The 18200-nt window shown below is 36.1% G+C and overlaps 1 protein-coding gene across 1 annotated transcript; it reads right to left on the bottom strand.

Moving 5' to 3' along the window:
* Nucleotides 1–1668: 1668 nt before the first annotated feature.
* On the bottom strand, nt 1669–17563 carry LOC121321392 (bile salt export pump-like). Its single transcript, XM_041260309.1, has 29 exons — nt 17376–17563; nt 15924–16030; nt 15412–15433; nt 15274–15303; nt 15129–15180; nt 14769–15016; nt 14211–14298; nt 13731–13864; nt 13142–13313; nt 12933–13057; nt 12260–12434; nt 12052–12165; nt 11163–11273; nt 10635–10760; nt 10008–10211; nt 9719–9889; nt 9401–9602; nt 8962–9043; nt 8496–8625; nt 8223–8390; nt 7649–7753; nt 7377–7538; nt 6812–7015; nt 5898–6139; nt 5643–5799; nt 4974–5171; nt 4354–4560; nt 3064–3210; nt 1669–2847 (listed from the first exon to the last, which is right to left on the bottom strand). The coding sequence occupies exons 2-29, from the start codon at nt 15997–15999 to the stop codon at nt 2647–2649; spliced, it is 4053 nt and encodes a 1350-aa protein (XP_041116243.1). The 5' UTR covers nt 16000–16030; nt 17376–17563; the 3' UTR covers nt 1669–2646.
* Nucleotides 17564–18200: the final 637 nt, after the last annotated feature.

Below are 18200 nucleotides of genomic sequence, written 5' to 3'. Positions count from 1 at the left end.
ATGGGGCTCTCTTAAAGGACTTGTGATGTACAGGAATGCATGTGTGGTCTCCCCCTTCCCTCATTGTGACAGACAACTACTTCAACATGAAAGGTGCTATGTTGCAAAAATACATGATCTTAATGTACTGTTGTCCATTTACATATCTGTAAAACCCTCTTATAATCATTATGTAGTATATTCAGTTTGTAGCATTTAAAAAAAAAAAAAAGTGTTTTCCTTTAAAATCGGTTTCAGACTGTTTGTTAGACCTTACTGGAATGCCATGCTAACATGAAATTAATAGACTAATGAAATGCAAAATATGTTATTTCATGTAAAACAATTTGAGTTTGTTATATTATATTATTATTTTTTTATTATTTTTTTTTTTAACCAAGTTTGATTGAAAAAAAATTTAAGACCTCTAAGTTTGCTAAAAATAAAAAAAAATAAAAAAAATATATTCAAATGTAGTAGCCATATCCTTTTCAAATGTACTTTAATTGAACGCCACAAACAGAATTATCTTTACCAGCCCTTACCTAAGGAACTTCTGCGACAATGCAGTGGTGCTACAAGGGTACTGTGCTAAGGGGGAATGGTAGCACAAAGGCAACTCCAATGATAGTTGTTTTTGTATAACAGTGTGGCAAAGTGGTGAATACGTGCAGGTGAGTGCAGTGCAGAGCGGATTAATCACAGACAAATGCTGACAGGTGCAAGGGTGTTTATTTAAATGATTAGATGTCCACAGCCTTATGGCGAAACCTGAAAACGATAACAATGAAAGAAGTGGTACAACAGTGTATCGCTTCTATTTTTATAATCCCACGAGTCTGACCCGTAACCCAAAGTCCAGTTCTTTCACCGAAAACACACACACAGTTCCGATAGTGCGTGGTTTTAGCGCTAGTGGTGCAAAGACAATTCCTGGAGTGGAAAGGTGAGTGGTGATGCCCGGGTTTTATGCTGGCCTGCGGCTGCAGCTCTGGATAGTGTTTAGTATTCTTGGTGAGAAGACAAACAACACAAGACAAACAGTGTTATTACACAGACTGACTGAACACTCACGGCTTTAGTACGTAAATATGGGCTCCTTCTAGGTCGTTTATTTTAACCATATGCAAAGGAACAGATCACTTAAGCTACGCCCCCTATTTATACCCTCGCCCATGACCCCTAGGTTAACGAGCGCATCCGCTCCTCCATTCCTCGGGTGCATGCCAATTACCGTTCTGGTCAGTGAGCTTGGATGCCGTAGCTCCGCCCCCTTCCTAAATGACGACTTCTACTTACCCTACGGAATAAACTGTCATTCCATTTGATTAAGGGTATTCTGTTCCTTCTTTCTAGTGCCCTCTCAGGTCGGGAAGGAGATTTAACACCAAGCAACATTCGATAGCTGTCACACAGAGTCACAAAGCTGTATATAATTCAATACATAACATTATTCCGCAGGTTTCATTTGACTTTATGGCTTTTGGCCATGTCTGTAGTGCCACAACTCACCCTGCGCATTTGTATATTACAGTACAAATGTACAGGCTGTTGTGTATTGCACTTATGGTAGTTAAATATTATTCCATATCGATGTGTTAAATTGGCATTACTGGTATTGCTATGGTCTGTTAATGGTTATTTAAGGCTTTCTTTGGGGTAAACATTTTTTTTATAATCGGATCCCAGTGAAATAATAATTAGCCTTTAATCAGTAAACAAATGTGACAGCGACAGTAAACATGAATTAGTGTTTACCTGATTAATGTTCTTTAAAGAAGAACTAGGGGAAGAGGTGGGAATATTCCAGCATGGTTAAATTTAGGTACATGTTTGCTTTCCCAAATTAGCTCAGTAATATTTGTACAGCTCTACATAACTGTAATTACATGGTACATTTCAATTGTTCAAAACAGGCCATATAATTAATGTCAACACAAACTGCCAAACATCATTAATGATTCAATGTATGTTTTCTAGACAGTCACACCATCTGCTTATGCCATATGTTCAATTGAAAACAATTATAATATAACAAGCAAGAAACAACTCAGTGACAGGTTGGAACAGTTCAATGATTTTTTCTGGACCTGCACGTGGAATTGTTTTACTGTTTCTCTCAGTCTCTTGCAGTTTCTCTTTGTTGAGTAACTGGTTTTGAATCGCTCTGTCAGTAATTTCTGAAGCCACTCTTTTTCTCAATGCTATATTATTTATAATTCCATATTCCATTGTGGTAAGAAACATTCTGGAATTGTTATCTCAATATACAAACAACATATGTGATACCCACTATTTAAAATTCCAAATGGTATGCATGCAGACAATAAAAGGAATGATAAACTACAGTATGTTATCTTAAACAGAATTGATACATTATTCAAATTAAAGCACATTTAAAAGAAATGTCAAAATAAAATGGAATAATTTGACTCAAAGCTTTTCTTAAAACTATATACAATGCTTTATATAATGCTTTGGGTGATGCAGAATTATTTTAAATAATTAAGTAATGTACCAAAAACATAAAAAACAACGTATTGAAATTAAATGTATCAAAGAGCCCTTACTCACTAAACCAAATTACTATACAGTTTAAGTGCAATCCTTTTTTGGATTTGAATATGTCTAAGCTATTACTTTTTTTTTTCATGGTATTTGTAGTTATTAACTTATTGGTGCTCCTGTCGTGACCAATTTGTAGTAAGCTCCTTTCAAGGCCATAAGTTCTTCATGTGCTCCCTTTTCTATCACATAACCTTTAGACATAACAGAGATAATATCAGAATTCTGAATAGTTGAAAGCCGATGAGCGATGACAATGCATGTGCGTCCTTCTCTGGCTTTATCCAAAGCTGCCTGTACTGTCTGCAAAAGACAAAGCAAAACTCAGAACGTAATAGAACAAACTGTTCTAAACTGTTATTGGCTTCTTTAACAACATTCAAGGTCAACATTTCCTGAATATGGTATCAGCTTAACTATTATTATTCAGTGGACGTTTATAATGTTAAATGGTTAAAAAAAAATGTAACCAAGTCAAGCCAAGGTAAGGTTTGAAAAATATATGATACAGTGTTTTACCTTTTCACTTTCTGTGTCTAAAGCAGATGTTGCTTCATCCAGTAACAGAATTTTGGGGTCTCGGATGATTGCTCTGGCGATGGCGATCCGTTGCTTCTGTCCACGAGAGAGCTGTGATCCTTGGGCACCCACATGGGTTTCATATTGCTACAAAAAGCATATAAGCATGAAAGTGGTTACTAGAAATAAATATTAATCCCAGAGAAAGCAGTGCCTTCCTGGTAATTTAAACAAAACTGTCAGTTATTGTCACAAAAACAGGTTTGAAACAACTTGTTACTAACTGATCCCTTCTCAGCCAATAAGAAGAGACAAGCTTGATTTGCATTACATTCACAAACAAAAAAATTGAATTAGCACTTTCAGGATGATTTATAACTAGACCCAATACGAAATCTGAATAATTGGACCACTAAAATGACTTTGTCGCTGGTTTAGACCATGTCGTTGACTTGGACCATGTCGTATACAAGAGAGACAAAATACTCTCTGGTGTTTCCTGGCTGTTAAGAGAAGGTGACCGTAGAGACAGGTTGTGTAATTAGGGTTAACATTACAGGTGCACTCCACTTATAACTCCAAAGGGACAATGGAAGTCAGTACTTTATAAACGAAGTTCGTAGTAAACACAATTCGAAATGCAGTATGTAACTGCGATTTTAAGTACCTTAAATATAAACAATGCAAGTTTGTATTTGTACAAAACACACCCCAAGTGGGCCGTCAATGTAATAAATAGTACAATTTTACAAATGTATATTTTCGCTAAATGTGATTAAATGTGTATACTTTATACGTTGAAACCGTACAACAGCTGTGCCAACAAAAACGTAGAACAATAAAACTAAACATAGAAGAATAAAAGTAAACAGCAACTGTTTTCCTGTCTGACATCACTAATGCCACCGTGACTGTCATTTACTGTCACGGATGTACCTTATTTGCGCAAAATATCTACCTGTGGAACAGGAAAACTACGTATTAAACGGTATATACGTTAGAAACAATTCCGTTAAAAAACCCCTGCTGTTTGGCAGGGACACGCCTCCTCAATACGTTGTAAACGGAACTCTGTGTCAAATCAAGTGATCATTGGGTTCAAGCACTGCTTACTCAGGTGATCTGGAAATCTAGTGGCTTAAATGTACAAATGGAATTGAATCACCCTGTGTCAAAGTTATAAACTTCTGCAAGCTGTATTTCTATTACCTACAGCAGTCACAAGAAGCTGTTAACTCCTATTATAATAATGGATTGGGGAATGCTTCAACATTTAAAGAAGATACTTACATTTGGCAAGGACATTACAAAGTCATGCAGTTGGGCCTTTTTTGCTGCAGCAATGACGTCTTCCAAGCCAAGGTCACTCGTGTTGTCCCCATATTTAATATTATCAGCAATACTGCAGTCAAACAGCACAGGCTCTTGGGAGACTATTCCAATTTTAGACCGCAGGAAACGTACATTGATGTTCTTGGAATCATGTCCGTCTATCAACTAAAATCAAGCAAACACATGTGCTGCATTTAAAAATGACTGATTAATCCAACTACACCCAACGCAGATTTAAAGTGAGAGAAATGCAGTATATATTTTTTAATACATATATTAATTTTGAAAGTATACATTCATTTTAAAACATTTTAGGCTGAATTCAAGTACTGCAGATATGTTATACTAAAAGATCTGACTTATATATATATATATATATATATATATATATATATATATATATATATATATATATATATATATATATATATATAATTTATTTCAGGATGTTTCGGACAAAAGCCCTTAACCAGTTGTTTTCTTTTCATTCTACACAGCTGAAGAAGAGCTTTTTTCCTTCCATTTTCAACTGTGAACACCTGATCAGATCCTTTTTTAGCCCGTTGCTGTAAACTTACCACTTTTCCTTCATCAGGATCATAGAATCTTTCCAGCAGCTGGACACTTGTACTTTTCCCACAGCCACTGCTGCCCACAAAGGCAAGGGTCTGCCCAGGCTTCACTGAAACAGACAGTCCATTCAGCACCTTTATATCCGGCCGAGTAGGATATGTAAATTTGCTATCGATAAATTCAATATCTCCTTTGAAGTTGGTCTGTATAGAGAACATTTATTGTGTAAAAACAAAAACAAAAAATTAGAGGGTACAGTATGAAACATTTTATGTAAAGTGCCAGTGTCTAAAATCAATAAAAAGATGTCCCTTTGAAGCTGAATAATCATTCATTTAACAAGAAAATAAATACAACATATAGGCTCTAGTTTGTCCATTATTATTTATAATTTTAAATAATTGTTCTCCAAAGGAATGTGCTTTAAAAAGTGACAATCTGTACCTAACATGGTATTAATAACACCACAAAAATGAACTTTGGGTTCCATTATTGCAGAAACATGTCACAACATCTAATGCACAGAAACAAACTCTTAGGAAAACAATGGTTTGATTAAACTGGTTCTATAAATCAAACCTATGTGGCTTTTTGAGTGTTTGACATTGGTCTCTATGATTTACATTTGTCTTTAAGCACACACACACACACAAATTTTGAAGATTGAAGTTTACCCATTTTTCTCCTTCATCACTGTAAACATTAATTTTGGGTACCCGGTCAAGAAGTTGGAAAAATCTTGCGGCTGATATTTTGGCCTTGGCATAATCTGGCGTATAGGATGAAGCTTTTCCTAGAGCTGTGCCACTTGTTACGATTGCTGAGATGACTCTAGGATTATAAAGACATATTTCATTTATTCATGATACGGTGTCAGTTTATACTGTAAATAGCCTGCAAGGTCAGTATAATTAGCATGGAATACAAACCTGAACACAAAGCTGAAGTGAAGTCCCTCCTCTTTGACCAAGTATCCACCATATCTGTATGATGCAGAATTAGTCATAAAAACGATGCACTGAGCAAACCCAAAGCAGACTCCATATACATGTGCTTTTTTAAGTGCTGACTTGTAGGGGGCTTCAAGCTGTGCTTCATACGTTTCCACAAATGTTCTCTCTTTGCCTAAACCAGCGATTGTTCTAATGTTACACAATGCTTCACCTGAAATCTGAAAGAGAAATAAGTCATTATCTAATGGGTTACAAAAGGACAAGGAAAAGCAAATGATTCAATGGCCAGCAGATGATGCATGGAGGATTCTGATACAGATATATATATATATATATATATATATATATATATATATATATATATATATATATATATGTGTGTGTGTGTGTGTGTGTGTGTGTGTGTGTGTGTGTGTGTGTGTGTGTGTGTGTGTGTGTATTATATATATATATATATATATATATATATATATATATATACACCAGAGCTCAGAACCACTCCGATGGTAAATATTAGGAGAAAAGGATAATTTAAGAGTAAAATAAAAATGAATTTGATCCTACTCGCTCTTTAATTATCTCAGCAATTGGGTTGTGCTTGTTCTAAGGCAGATTGACTATGTACATCTATAAAGCCAGGTGTTAGACCAAACAACTAAAAGATGTCAGGATTTGATATTTGACCAACTGCCAAAAAGTTGTAGTCTTTTGGTCAAATGTCTGGTTTGGCAGAATATTGACATAATGGCCTGGCATGATATTTTCAGGCATTTTGATCATGTCTATAACATACATCTGTAGTGGAACATGGGCTGAATAGTATTAGGAGTTTTGTAGCTTTGGTAACTATGTTACAATGATAACATGATATAACATGATGTAAACCCTACCTGCCCAGCAGATTCCATTGCCTGCTTGTCCTGTTTTGCAAATCCTGTCAGCATTTTTGCTTGTAAACCACCTGATAATGCTAAGAATGGCAGGAAGCACAGTATGACTAAACTCAGTTTCCAACTGAAGTAGAAGGAGATGATAATGGCCACTCCAATGTTGGTGAAAGAGTTCACAATCATTCCTATCTGGGATCCTGTGGCCTGGAAGCAGAACATAAAAATTGGTACCCTTTCCTTTCAAAAGAATCCACATTAGCTTACAACCTTTTGGCACATTCCAGTATTGTTCCTGAAGATGCATTCATCTGAACAATTCCCTTGCTTTGTATTTTTGTAGTTTAACAATAATACCAGTACCTCTCCATGCTTTACAATGCTTGCTTTTGCTTTAAAATACTTTCCATTTTCTTTACAACATTTAGCTATGCTTTTACGACAACATATTGCAATAAGGGAAGCAAAATATAAATGAGGTCTTTAGTAAAGATTAGAAAAAAAGGACAAAATTATTTATTTATTATACTCCTATAATTTTTTAGCATCAAGAACTACTTCAGCTCACCCCCTGGACCTGGGAAGCATCAGTGGCTAGTCTTGTAGTTAAAGCACCAGGACTGTTTTTGTGGTCATCAAACCAGCCAATCTCCTGCCCCAGCATTGCCTGGAAGCCAAGCCTACGAAGTCTCCTTGTGAGCAGCTCACCAGATTTTGAAAAAGCAAAGCCCTGATAAACAAGTCAAGCAGGGTCAGTATACATTACATTTATTGATACAAAATAGTCTTAAAGATATTAAAAATGATGGAGTAAACACTTTTAAAAACGGCATTTCGTACCTGCAACAACTGTGTGAAGAATGATATAATCCCAACCAAAACAAAAAGCAGGCAGATTCCATCTATTTCTCGTCTCTGTTCTTCTTTATCAGGTATTGAAAATGTCTAAAAAAAATATGGCAAATATAAGATTATTAAAAGAAGCTGAAACTGTAGTTCTAGTTCTCCATGTGTTTGTTTACTTACATACAGTGTACCACACCCTTAGCCTGTGGGACTGAATTAAAAGTGTTTAAGGTAACCTTAATCTAGTCTGTAAATTAAAGACTTCCACTTCTCCGACAAACTAAGCTATTTGAAAATACACAGAGAATACACCACGAGCAATGATAGAGTAATGCAGTTATTCTACAAATGAGGATGGCCGAATAATCCAGGAGCCCCAGACGGGGTCAAGTGGCTTTTTTTACAGCTATCCTCATTAGTGAAATAACCACAGCAATCTGTGAAAGTTCATATAGTGAAACCATATAGTTCTCAACAGTCCTTAATCAAAGGAGTCTTTTAAGATTGGTGGCACAGCAATGTTACATTATTATTTTGTTTTTTTCACAGATTTTACATATTCACTTACCCCAAGAATCTGACTGAATAAGAGAGAATACATTGGGTTAAGTCCCCCATTCACAGCAGCACCAACAGTACCAAACAACATGTAGGGCCATTCAGGTGCATTGTATTTTAGGATTCTGGCCACTGGGGCGGGTTCAATGTTCTCATCTTCTTCCTCAATCACAGCTTGCTAAGGAAAATCAGATAAGAATGCAGGTGTGAAGGATGAGGTTTAGGGAGAATGATGAGTGAAGGTCTCCAACCAACCATCATTATCAATTCTGTTCAGACTGACCTTCCCCCTGAAATTCTCAGAGCCTACAGAATCACTGTAGAGTCTTTGGCTCATTTCTCCAGCAATGGACATTGAGGCGTCAGGCATTACTCTGGACAGCTGGGATCTTGACCGTTGACGGATAGATGCTCTGAGAAGGTATAGACATTTCAAGGCACAATTCAAAAGACCCTAAGATTCAGTGGGAGTGCTTTTGTCGCTTCAAATATTTTTCAATAAAATTCATGGAAGATAAAGAAGCAGAACTGTATCACAAAACATATGTGTGTGTGTGTGTGTGTGTGTGTGTGTGTGTATATATATATATATATATATATATATATATATATATATATATATATATATATATATATATTATATATATATCATATATAGATATATATCCCTACTATGGGTCCAATTCAATGAGAAACACATTTTCCCAATACACCAAGCTCAGCTATCTGTATTCAGGTTTCTGACATACCTTAAGCTTGCACGGTAGCTCCCTGTTCTGGATATACTTCTGCTTTCAAGAGCGAGTTCTTCAACTGCTTCCTCACTTTCCACTGAAACCCAATTGAAATAAAAACCTGTTTCTGAAGCTTGAAAAGTTTTTTAAAACAACAACAAGTTTAAGCCTTGAAACAAACTTCTATCTGGTTTGTCCATAAATAAAAAAATATGAGCCAAGCATTATATGAGCTTGAACTGAAACCCCAAATCTGCCTCACCCCTCCAAGTCAGACATGTCACATGCTTGCAGGGCAATGACCCTTTGTGCTATCCTTGCTTTGTTGACATGTAGAGAGAGGCCATTTTCGTGTGTTGCAGTTGAATAGTTCATCACATATACTAGTACTGGTTTATATAACAATTTTTTTTGTAATATATTTTTATTTGTGGACACTCAAAAAAATACCTACTTTGTCTAGCTTTTTCGTTCAGGGCTTTGTCTCCTTGGCTTTGAAGGGTCACTAGAGTGAAATAGACCCCTTTCCTTTCAAGCAGTTCATCATGCTTCCCCCTCTCTACAGCTCTCCCATGTTCAAATCCGATGATCACGTCTGCATTTTTGATTGTAGAGAGTCGGTGGGCTATGGAGATTGTTGTTCGTCCCATGCGCACCTTGAAAAGATAAGCATGACAATATTCACAATCTTGCCTATATTCAGCCAGTCATTCTCAATGCATTCAAAGAATTGTTCAAGTTTCAATGTGTGTACTGTATGTGTTTGAGATACCTTATCAAGAGCCTCCTGAACCACTGCCTCACTCTCGTTGTCGAGTGCAGAGGTTGCCATGTCCAGCAGCAGAATCCTAGGGTTCCTCACAAGAGCTCGAGCGATGGCTATTCTCTGTTTCTGCCCTCCACTCATTTGACCCCCACCCTCACCAACCAGAGTGTCGAATTTCTGCAAAGACATAATGAAGAGATATATGAGCATGTAGTTAATGATGTTCACTTATTCTGTATTTGATTTTAGAGCCCCTCAATAATTTATAATCCCTTTAAAAAGTATGAAACGCTACCTGTGGCAAATCCATGATGAAGTTATAGGCATTGGCCTCCTTTGCCGCTTGAATGATGTCCTCCATTGATGCATCCTCTCGTCCATATCGGATGTTTTCAGCTATGGTGGTAGCAAACAAAACAGGCTCTTGTTCTACTATCCCGATCAGTGAACGCAGCCATTGGATATTTAGACTCCGTATGTCATGGCCATCCAAAGTCACCTGTATCAACATTTCATTGCACAGTACAGTTATTAAAACATTAATCAGAAGAAGATTCTTCTTCTTTATATGCTATATAGATAATAATTATATTACATTTTGTGATTAATATAATACTACTACTACTACTACTAATAATAAGGATTATGAATAATAAGAATAATTATTATTAATAGACAAGCGTGTTTGTATAACAAAAAGTTTGGATGGGGAAATAACTTATTGAATACTACCTCATATTTATATATATATATATATTATATATAATATAGATATATATATATATTATATATATATATAGATATTAGATATATATACATTACTGGCTACATATGGGTGAAAAGCACGATCCTTCTGAGTACTACTTCTTTGGTATGTTGAATCGCTATGGTTGTTAATGATACATGTGTTTCCGTGCCATACCATGCCGTCTTTGGGATCGTAAAACCTCTGAATAAGCTGTACTGCAGTGCTTTTCCCCGCTCCGCTCGGCCCAACAAAAGCAGTTGTTTCACTTGCTCTGACGACCATGCTTAGCTGGTCTAAAATCTTTTGAAAAAAATATTTTAAAAAAAAATCGGTCAACAGCCTTTAAAAAAAATGTATTTCATATTTTCATATTTTTCATTCCACCTTATAATTAAACAAAGACTGCTTTTTTGGCTATTCTCATTTCAGTTTAGTTTTACTGAATATGGTAATAAATGGATCGATACAATAAGTACACTATTTTTAAGGTATGTGAACAATGTAAGTCTCCTTATTGAACAGGCAGACAATATGCTTTGTGATAAAGTCGATAAAGCAAAGGCCTAGGTAAGACTGGTGTATAATAAAGTTGAGTATGCTATTCGAAATGCAAAGGTAAAGATTTCACTGCACTGTATTACTGTGTGTTTTATGATGTATGATAGATTAGAACATTTAGAAGGAATAGTTACAACAATATACCTTGACTTCTGGTCTTGATGGGTAGTGGAAATTTACATTATGAAATTCAATGTCACCCTTCACTTTGTCTAATTTGTAGCCTGCCTCTGACATACAGTCAATTTCTGGATCCTAAAATTAAAGAAATAAAATGCATAAATAAACTGTTATGTTATACATAGTGGCTTTGTTTAACGTGATAGAATTAAAACATAATATAAATAAAGGTTCCTTACTTTTTCATGAAAACCTGGATAAACATTAAACGTTTCATTGTTTAATTATCAGAAACATTTTACAGTTCTCTCTCCCACTAAAATAAAGTAAATTATTGAAGCTAGAAAAACAACATGGCCAAATGCTAAACTATAGTTCAGGACAAACCCCACGACGCAAGGATAAGATAAATAAACTTTATTAATGAGGTATGTGAAGTAAATGAACATAGAACAAATAATCTGGCATAACACCTACTTGGATCAAAGATCCCTTACCTGGCCATTGAACAAGGCAGGAGACCCCCCTAGAACTACACTTAGAAATTTAAAGCAGGAGATGGGGGCGGGTGGTGGGTTGCAACAGAACAAATGCAAAATGAAGGGTGAGTAAGCAGGTTGTTTATGCTGGCAGTAATTATTTAATTTGCATTCAATTAGATGATATGATTCAATTAGATGAAGTGGTACATGTGTGGGGGTTTCTTCATCCTCCCAAACCTAAGTTGTAAATTTTAATAACAATTCAAAAAGGGACTGAGGGCTGTAAAATATGTACTGAATGCATTTTAATGTCATGAAGATTCATACTGCTTAAGCATGGGCATGCTGTGTAAAATGTTTAAGTCTACCACCTGGATAGTAATCGCAATCAGTTACATTATATAACACAAATATACAGCATGTACACTCACTTTATCACTGGTTTCAAAAATAACTGTTGCTGCTCCTCGACCCGAAGCAAAAGCTTCTAAACAAGGGGATGCCTGGCCCAGGTTTAGGGCACCGATAAGCACTCCAAAAAACACCTGCAATTTAAATGGGAGTTCCATTACTGAACTCTAGCCATGCGATTATATATACTTGATGGTATGAGTTATTAATATTACAAACATTAAGTACCTGTACCAGAGTTCCAGGTGAATATTCATGTGTGTCAATAACAAGACTGGAGCCATACCAGAAAGCTAAAGCATAGCAGAGGAAGATTATAAACCACATGTAACCGGTAAAGAATCCCATTATCAAGCCTTTCCTGATTCCCCAGCTCTGGGCAGATACAAGGTTCTTGTCATACCTGCAGAGTGATTAAAAAAGAACCATCATGTAGTTATTATTCGTTGACTTTAATCTATCATTATAGAAAACAAACACTAGGTACGAAGTTTAAAGTTGCAGTCTAAAGAAAACCACCATATGGTTACCATACTATTTGGAATATACTACTATACTATAACCTTTAAGAAATCTAATTAGAACCATTGGTATTACCAGCATATTTTATACCAGCATTTATTTTAAACCAATATTGAGCAGTGATCCTGACTCTGGCACTAATATGCTACTTAGTACAGAACATCTTCCATTATTATGTTGTATTGAAAGTGTTCCTTCATGTTGAAGGGACACGTAATTTGGAAATAAACAGAAGAGTAAATGTGAAATGTTGTTTTGTTTTTTTCTTAACTTTGAGTTTATCCAGCCCATCACTGTGGAAATCATGGCATACTGAGTTTCCAGTGAGGATGAAAATGGCAGAATCATAAAAAAAGGGAATTTGTTATAGCCTTCTTACCTCTCCACTTCCTTCTTCTCTCCCCCGAATGCAGACACTGTCCGAATAGCTGAAAGTACCTCATCTGCTACAGTACCAGCTTTTGCATAAGCTTGCAGCTCACGACCAGTCAGTTTAGCAACAAACTAAGAAACATAAATTTGATGGTTAGGATGTCACGCTCACACCCTGATTTTAGTTTTATCAATGACTCAATAAGATCAACTTACCAGTGCCATAAATGCTGCTCCAACACCAATCAATGGACTAGCTGCAATAATAACCAGTGTGAGCTTCCATCCTCGAACAAACCCCATCAGGAAACCACAAACAAAAGTAGTAAATCGCTGAATGAAGATCCCTACTTGATCTGAGATGGCATCGTTTATTTTATTAATGTCACTGAAAACCAAAAAACAAAAACAAAAAAAAAACAAAAAGATAAACTTCATACTGAGCATGAAACACTGAACAGATTGTGCATTGCAATACAGAAACTCTAAGCTCTCAAAAGTTTTTTTTTTTTTTTTTTTTTTTTTGTCAAATTCCTGTTTAAAAACAGCAGCAGAGATAACTGTCCATCTCAAGGCAAAAACATGTTTTTTGTTAAACAGATAGAAAGGAATAGCTTGCTGCTGTGGTTGCTTTGTGGCTCTGGCCCCAGAAAATGGTTAGGGCTATCAGTAACAATAATAGCTGTAACAATAATAAAGTTACTGCAAACGCCAAAACAGCACAACAAAACTAAATCATTAAGCTTTAAGTATTGCTAAACAGCTCAGGCCTTCCGACTACATTTGGTTTTACAATGAGTCTTACTCTGACATCCTGGTGTTAAGTTCTCCCACAGAGTTGCAGTCAAACCAAGCGATATCCATTCTCATCACTTTTCTGAAATAGGTCTTCCTGATTTGCTGAATCTGACGAGCTGCTGCTGTTACCCAGAAACTGATCTGGAAAATATCACGAGACAGCATGGGTGAAAAACATTTCACAGGTTCTTACTAAAAGAAATTTGGTTATGGCTGTCTGTTATCCTAGTTCCAATATAAACTGTCACAGGTACAAGAAGGTGGGCAGGTGTTCTTTTTGTGAGGCCTCCATTGCTGGTAAAAATGTCACAAGTGCACAGAGACCTCTTAGAACCTGAGAAAGTTAAAAAAAAATACCTTGCTGAGATGCGATTTCCCAGCTGTGTGAATCATTATGTGATGTAAAATGTAAAGCTCTGTCTCTCTGTGTTGTTTTAAATGTGTCAAATGTTTCAACTGCAGAATTCTTATTTTTGAAGGGACTTACCTGAACATATCCTAATAAAAATACACCACATCCAATGCCAACATAATACAGGGCAAATTTGGTCATTTCGCTTTCAATATCCAACAACCTGGAAAAAAACCAACATGATGAATCTCAGATGTAGCATCACAAACCTCAGGTCAATTACAATATTACTTCAACCATAAAAATAATGAAAGACACATTTTAATAATTTAACTATACATTTTTTGACTAGTGTGTGTCTGTTGAGTTAACAGAATGTACTTAGCCTGGAAGAAAGACAAATTCGGGATGAAATGATTAACATTGCAGAACATAACCAGAGCCAGAGGACTCCATTGAAAATTAAGTGGAGATATAATTAGGACAGAGGGTAGGAGACTTACTTACACAGAGTGGTGAAGGTATGGGATGGGTTACCTAGCCATGTGAATCATTAGTACTAGGAATTGGACAAGTACTGATGGGCTGAATGACCTCTTGTTTGGTAATGGCCATGTTATGATGGCTAGTTGAATATTTGTTATTATGCAGCTCTGGAACCCTTGCAGTTTTGTTAGTTTTAAAACAGCTTACCCACAAGATTTGGTGGCGTTCATTTCATCTTGGTATGGCACATGGTCAGATCCATTCCATGTGATTGTGTTATTAAAACATTCCAGTCGAGGCTCCTGCAGCAGCTGAAGCTCAATGTCATACTCGATAAATGTGTCAGTCAGCATCCCAAAGACCAGCAACATTAAAGGCTGCGCAGACCCATGGATCAATGCACAGATGCTTCCTACAAGCATCATTACAATCTCCGAACAGGATGCAAACCGGAACTAAAACAACAGAAAAGAACATCTGATACTTCACAGGCTCCACTTTAGCTATGCACTTTGTACTGCAATATTTTTGTAGGATAAGGCATTTGAAACATGCTGTTTACACTACCAGTTGGAAGAAGCCAATCCTGATGGTCTCATTGTCCTTTTTACCACCTGACCTTAAAAAAACAATAATAATAACAATAGTAATAAAACATGAAAGCAAATCCTTTATATTCATTATTGTATTTTTTGCATAATTGAGTGCTTACTTCTTGTCTTCGTTCACTGTGTACACATTCCTGTCATACAGCACATGAAAATAAATGCAGAGAATATGTTAATATATTTGACATATCCTTTATTAGAACTTTTATGCAAATCATCATTTCAAAGGCATGAATACTTACCCACAGTGTCGATTGTTGACAGCTGTCAAGAGAGAGCAAATAATTACAGTTCACTGGAAAAAAAGATATGGCTTAACCTGTATCTTAGAGAGCTTAGGGTCTGATCAGCCTAGACACCACCAGGACAAGCCACTGCTGGATTTTATTTGGAAGTATTTACAGCACTATCAACCTATCCTTGGGATTACCCCTAAATGTAAGTGGCTGACACATTCCAGGTTGATTCTCCAGTGCTGTAAAATACTGTAAGAAAATCTGTGAGGCATTCCAGCATGGTAATATTGGCTGGTCAAATCAACCTCTTAGACACATAGACCATACGTCCTTTCAAAATCTTGCCATTTGAAATAAAAAAAAAGGTTTTATACATGGCAATATTAGTTAGGTGACAATATTAGTTATGTATGATAGCATCTGTATAATTTGATATAAACAAACTTGTGATATATAAAAAATAATAGTAGTAATAAATTACAATAAGAATAGCAAATGTATCTCATTCATTTTCTTACATGAGTCACTGGAATCAAAGGAATTGTTTTCATGTCCAATTTTTCTGATGCTGCGTAATGAAACCGAGCCAGGCATTTTAGAATCTCGTCTTTTTCAACATAGACCCCTAGGAACAAACAGAAATCAAGTCAGTTACAGTGTTGCTTATTGGACAATGGCACGAATACTGATCATGCTATTTATTATGCTGGCAAAACAATAACTTGTTAACCACCATTGAAATAGCAGCAAGTATAAATATATACATTGTCAACACTGAGTGACTAGAGGAAATGGATTAGACATCTCAAAGATTCCTGGTAAAAAAAATAAAAAATCCAATGCTGGTAAAAAGTGTAGCAGGGTAGTGTGACAGGGTAGTTGTGACAGGGTAGTGTGACATGGTAGGTGAGACAGGGTAGTTGAGATAGGATTGTTGTGACAGGGTAGTGTGACATGGTAGTTGTGACAGGATAGTTGTGACAGGGTAGTGTGACAGGGTAGTTGTAACAGGATAGTGTGACAGGGTAGTTGTGACAGGATAGTTGTGACAGGATAGTGTGATAGGGGTATGTGTCAATAAAATAGAGTAATATAGATGTAAGTCAACCCAACTCATTCAATTCCTTATCATTATAAAGTATCCACAGTAGTTGTACCCACTGCAGACATTTCTGGTCAGAAATGGAGTAGTTACAGGTTAGTGACCGGTTTGATGTCAAAAAAAACAATCTGGCAGACCAAAGAAATACCAAATGCGAAGTCAGAATTGTTCAGAAGGCATCCAAAGTGAACCCATTCAAAACTTCCAAAGAAGCTAACGTCAAAGTATGGGACAGTACACTTGGTAGGCAGCTGTAAGAAGCTGGTCTAGAAGCAGAAGAGGTTGCTGTTTTCCAGGGAGAATAAGAACAGAAATGAAACAATGTATTGCTGAAATTGGTGTCAAAATAAACAATTTTCACAGTCTTTGTACGTCAATCCAAAGGAGAGAAGTTGCAACCGCATGAGCTGGAGCTCAGGTCAAGATTAATGAATTAGACTTAAGCCATGCATCAAATTGGTTCAGAGTTTTAGTTCCAGCACAACACGTACTGTAGTATTGAAACAAAAAGTTTTGTGGACTGTGTACTGTTAGAATGATATTGGGAATTAGAGTATCAAGGCAATATCATTCTAACAGTACAGAGCCTACAACACGTTTTGTTTCAGTACTATGATATATTTCAAATAACTTTAAAACTCTGTGTACATTTATGCAGACACCGGTTAATGGTACTGTTATATTTAAGCTAGTTAAAAAAAATAAAAAATAAAAAGTATAAATATCAATTATTTAAAACTTATTTCCCTCTATATAAACATTCTTTCTCTGTATCTCTCCTAAAATGTTTAAAATATTATGCTTACTAGTTAGTAGTCCTGGATAAACTAACCACACTAAATAGAAACCCACAGTATGCAGTACTGACCTTTAAGTTGTAATTCAACAGTGGAGAGTTCAAAATATTTGAAATTTACTTCAGGTCTATTCAAACCTGGTCTTTTGGAAAGTTTTTAACCAACAAGCTGCTTTTAAAACATCCAAGAGTCACAGGAAAAAAAGACAATAGGAACCATGGAGAAAGATCAATCCGCTTTGTGACTTTCAGGGTTTCACTTGCTGCCACTAACTAGATGATAGCCAAGGCAAACAGCGGAGGTTATTTATTCACAGGTAAATGCCCTGACGGTCTGTGAAGCCCCGAGGGTCAATGACACCTGAATCTATGGTCTGCTAATGTAGGGCATTATTTTCAGGTCAAAGTAAGGCTGCTGGTAAACGGACAAAGGCCTCCTGCATTTGTATTATTTTATTTTCAATTATAATTTCCCACATTAACCCACCAACATATAATAGATTTGTTACAATTAACACTGATTACATGAAAATATCTTTCAAAATATACTTTTACACTCAAATAGCCAATGGATTTATAATTGCATGCATGCTTACTAGTGCACTAGAGCACCATTAACCTACATGTCACAGTAATATTTAACCTATATCATCAGAACTTTTTCATCTACTAAAATTATAATGGAATGTAGCACAGGTTGTTGAAGCTATGAGGTTCTTGCAGACCGAGGGATAGCCATGTAACATATATATTATTGGTTTGCTATTGAATTTTCAAGCTGATTTGTCCAGCCACAACACTATGATATCACATAGATATGACTGATATTTCTGTGCTACACATTGGAATAATCACACTGTGTCCATGCACCTCCACATTCTAAAAGAAAAGACCCTT

Source organism: Polyodon spathula, chromosome 10 (assembly GCF_017654505.1).
Source record: "Polyodon spathula isolate WHYD16114869_AA chromosome 10, ASM1765450v1, whole genome shotgun sequence".
NCBI lineage: Eukaryota > Metazoa > Chordata > Actinopteri > Acipenseriformes > Polyodontidae > Polyodon > Polyodon spathula.
The sequence above is the reverse complement of the archived record's forward strand: the minus strand, read 5'-3'. Positions and strand labels throughout refer to the sequence as shown.

Coding starts and splice junctions, on each gene's coding strand:
- LOC121321392 (XM_041260309.1), bottom strand. CDS start 15,999: ATGCCTGGCTCGGTTTCATTACGCAGCATCAGAAAAATTGGACATGAA. Junction 7,539..7,648: donor TCTTCACACAGTTGTTGCAG/GTACGAAATGCC, acceptor CTTGTTTATCAG/GGCTTTGCTTTTTCAAAATC. Junction 4,561..4,973: donor ATCCTGATGAAGGAAAAGTG/GTAAGTTTACAG, acceptor GCTTGATTTTAG/TTGATAGACGGACATGATTC.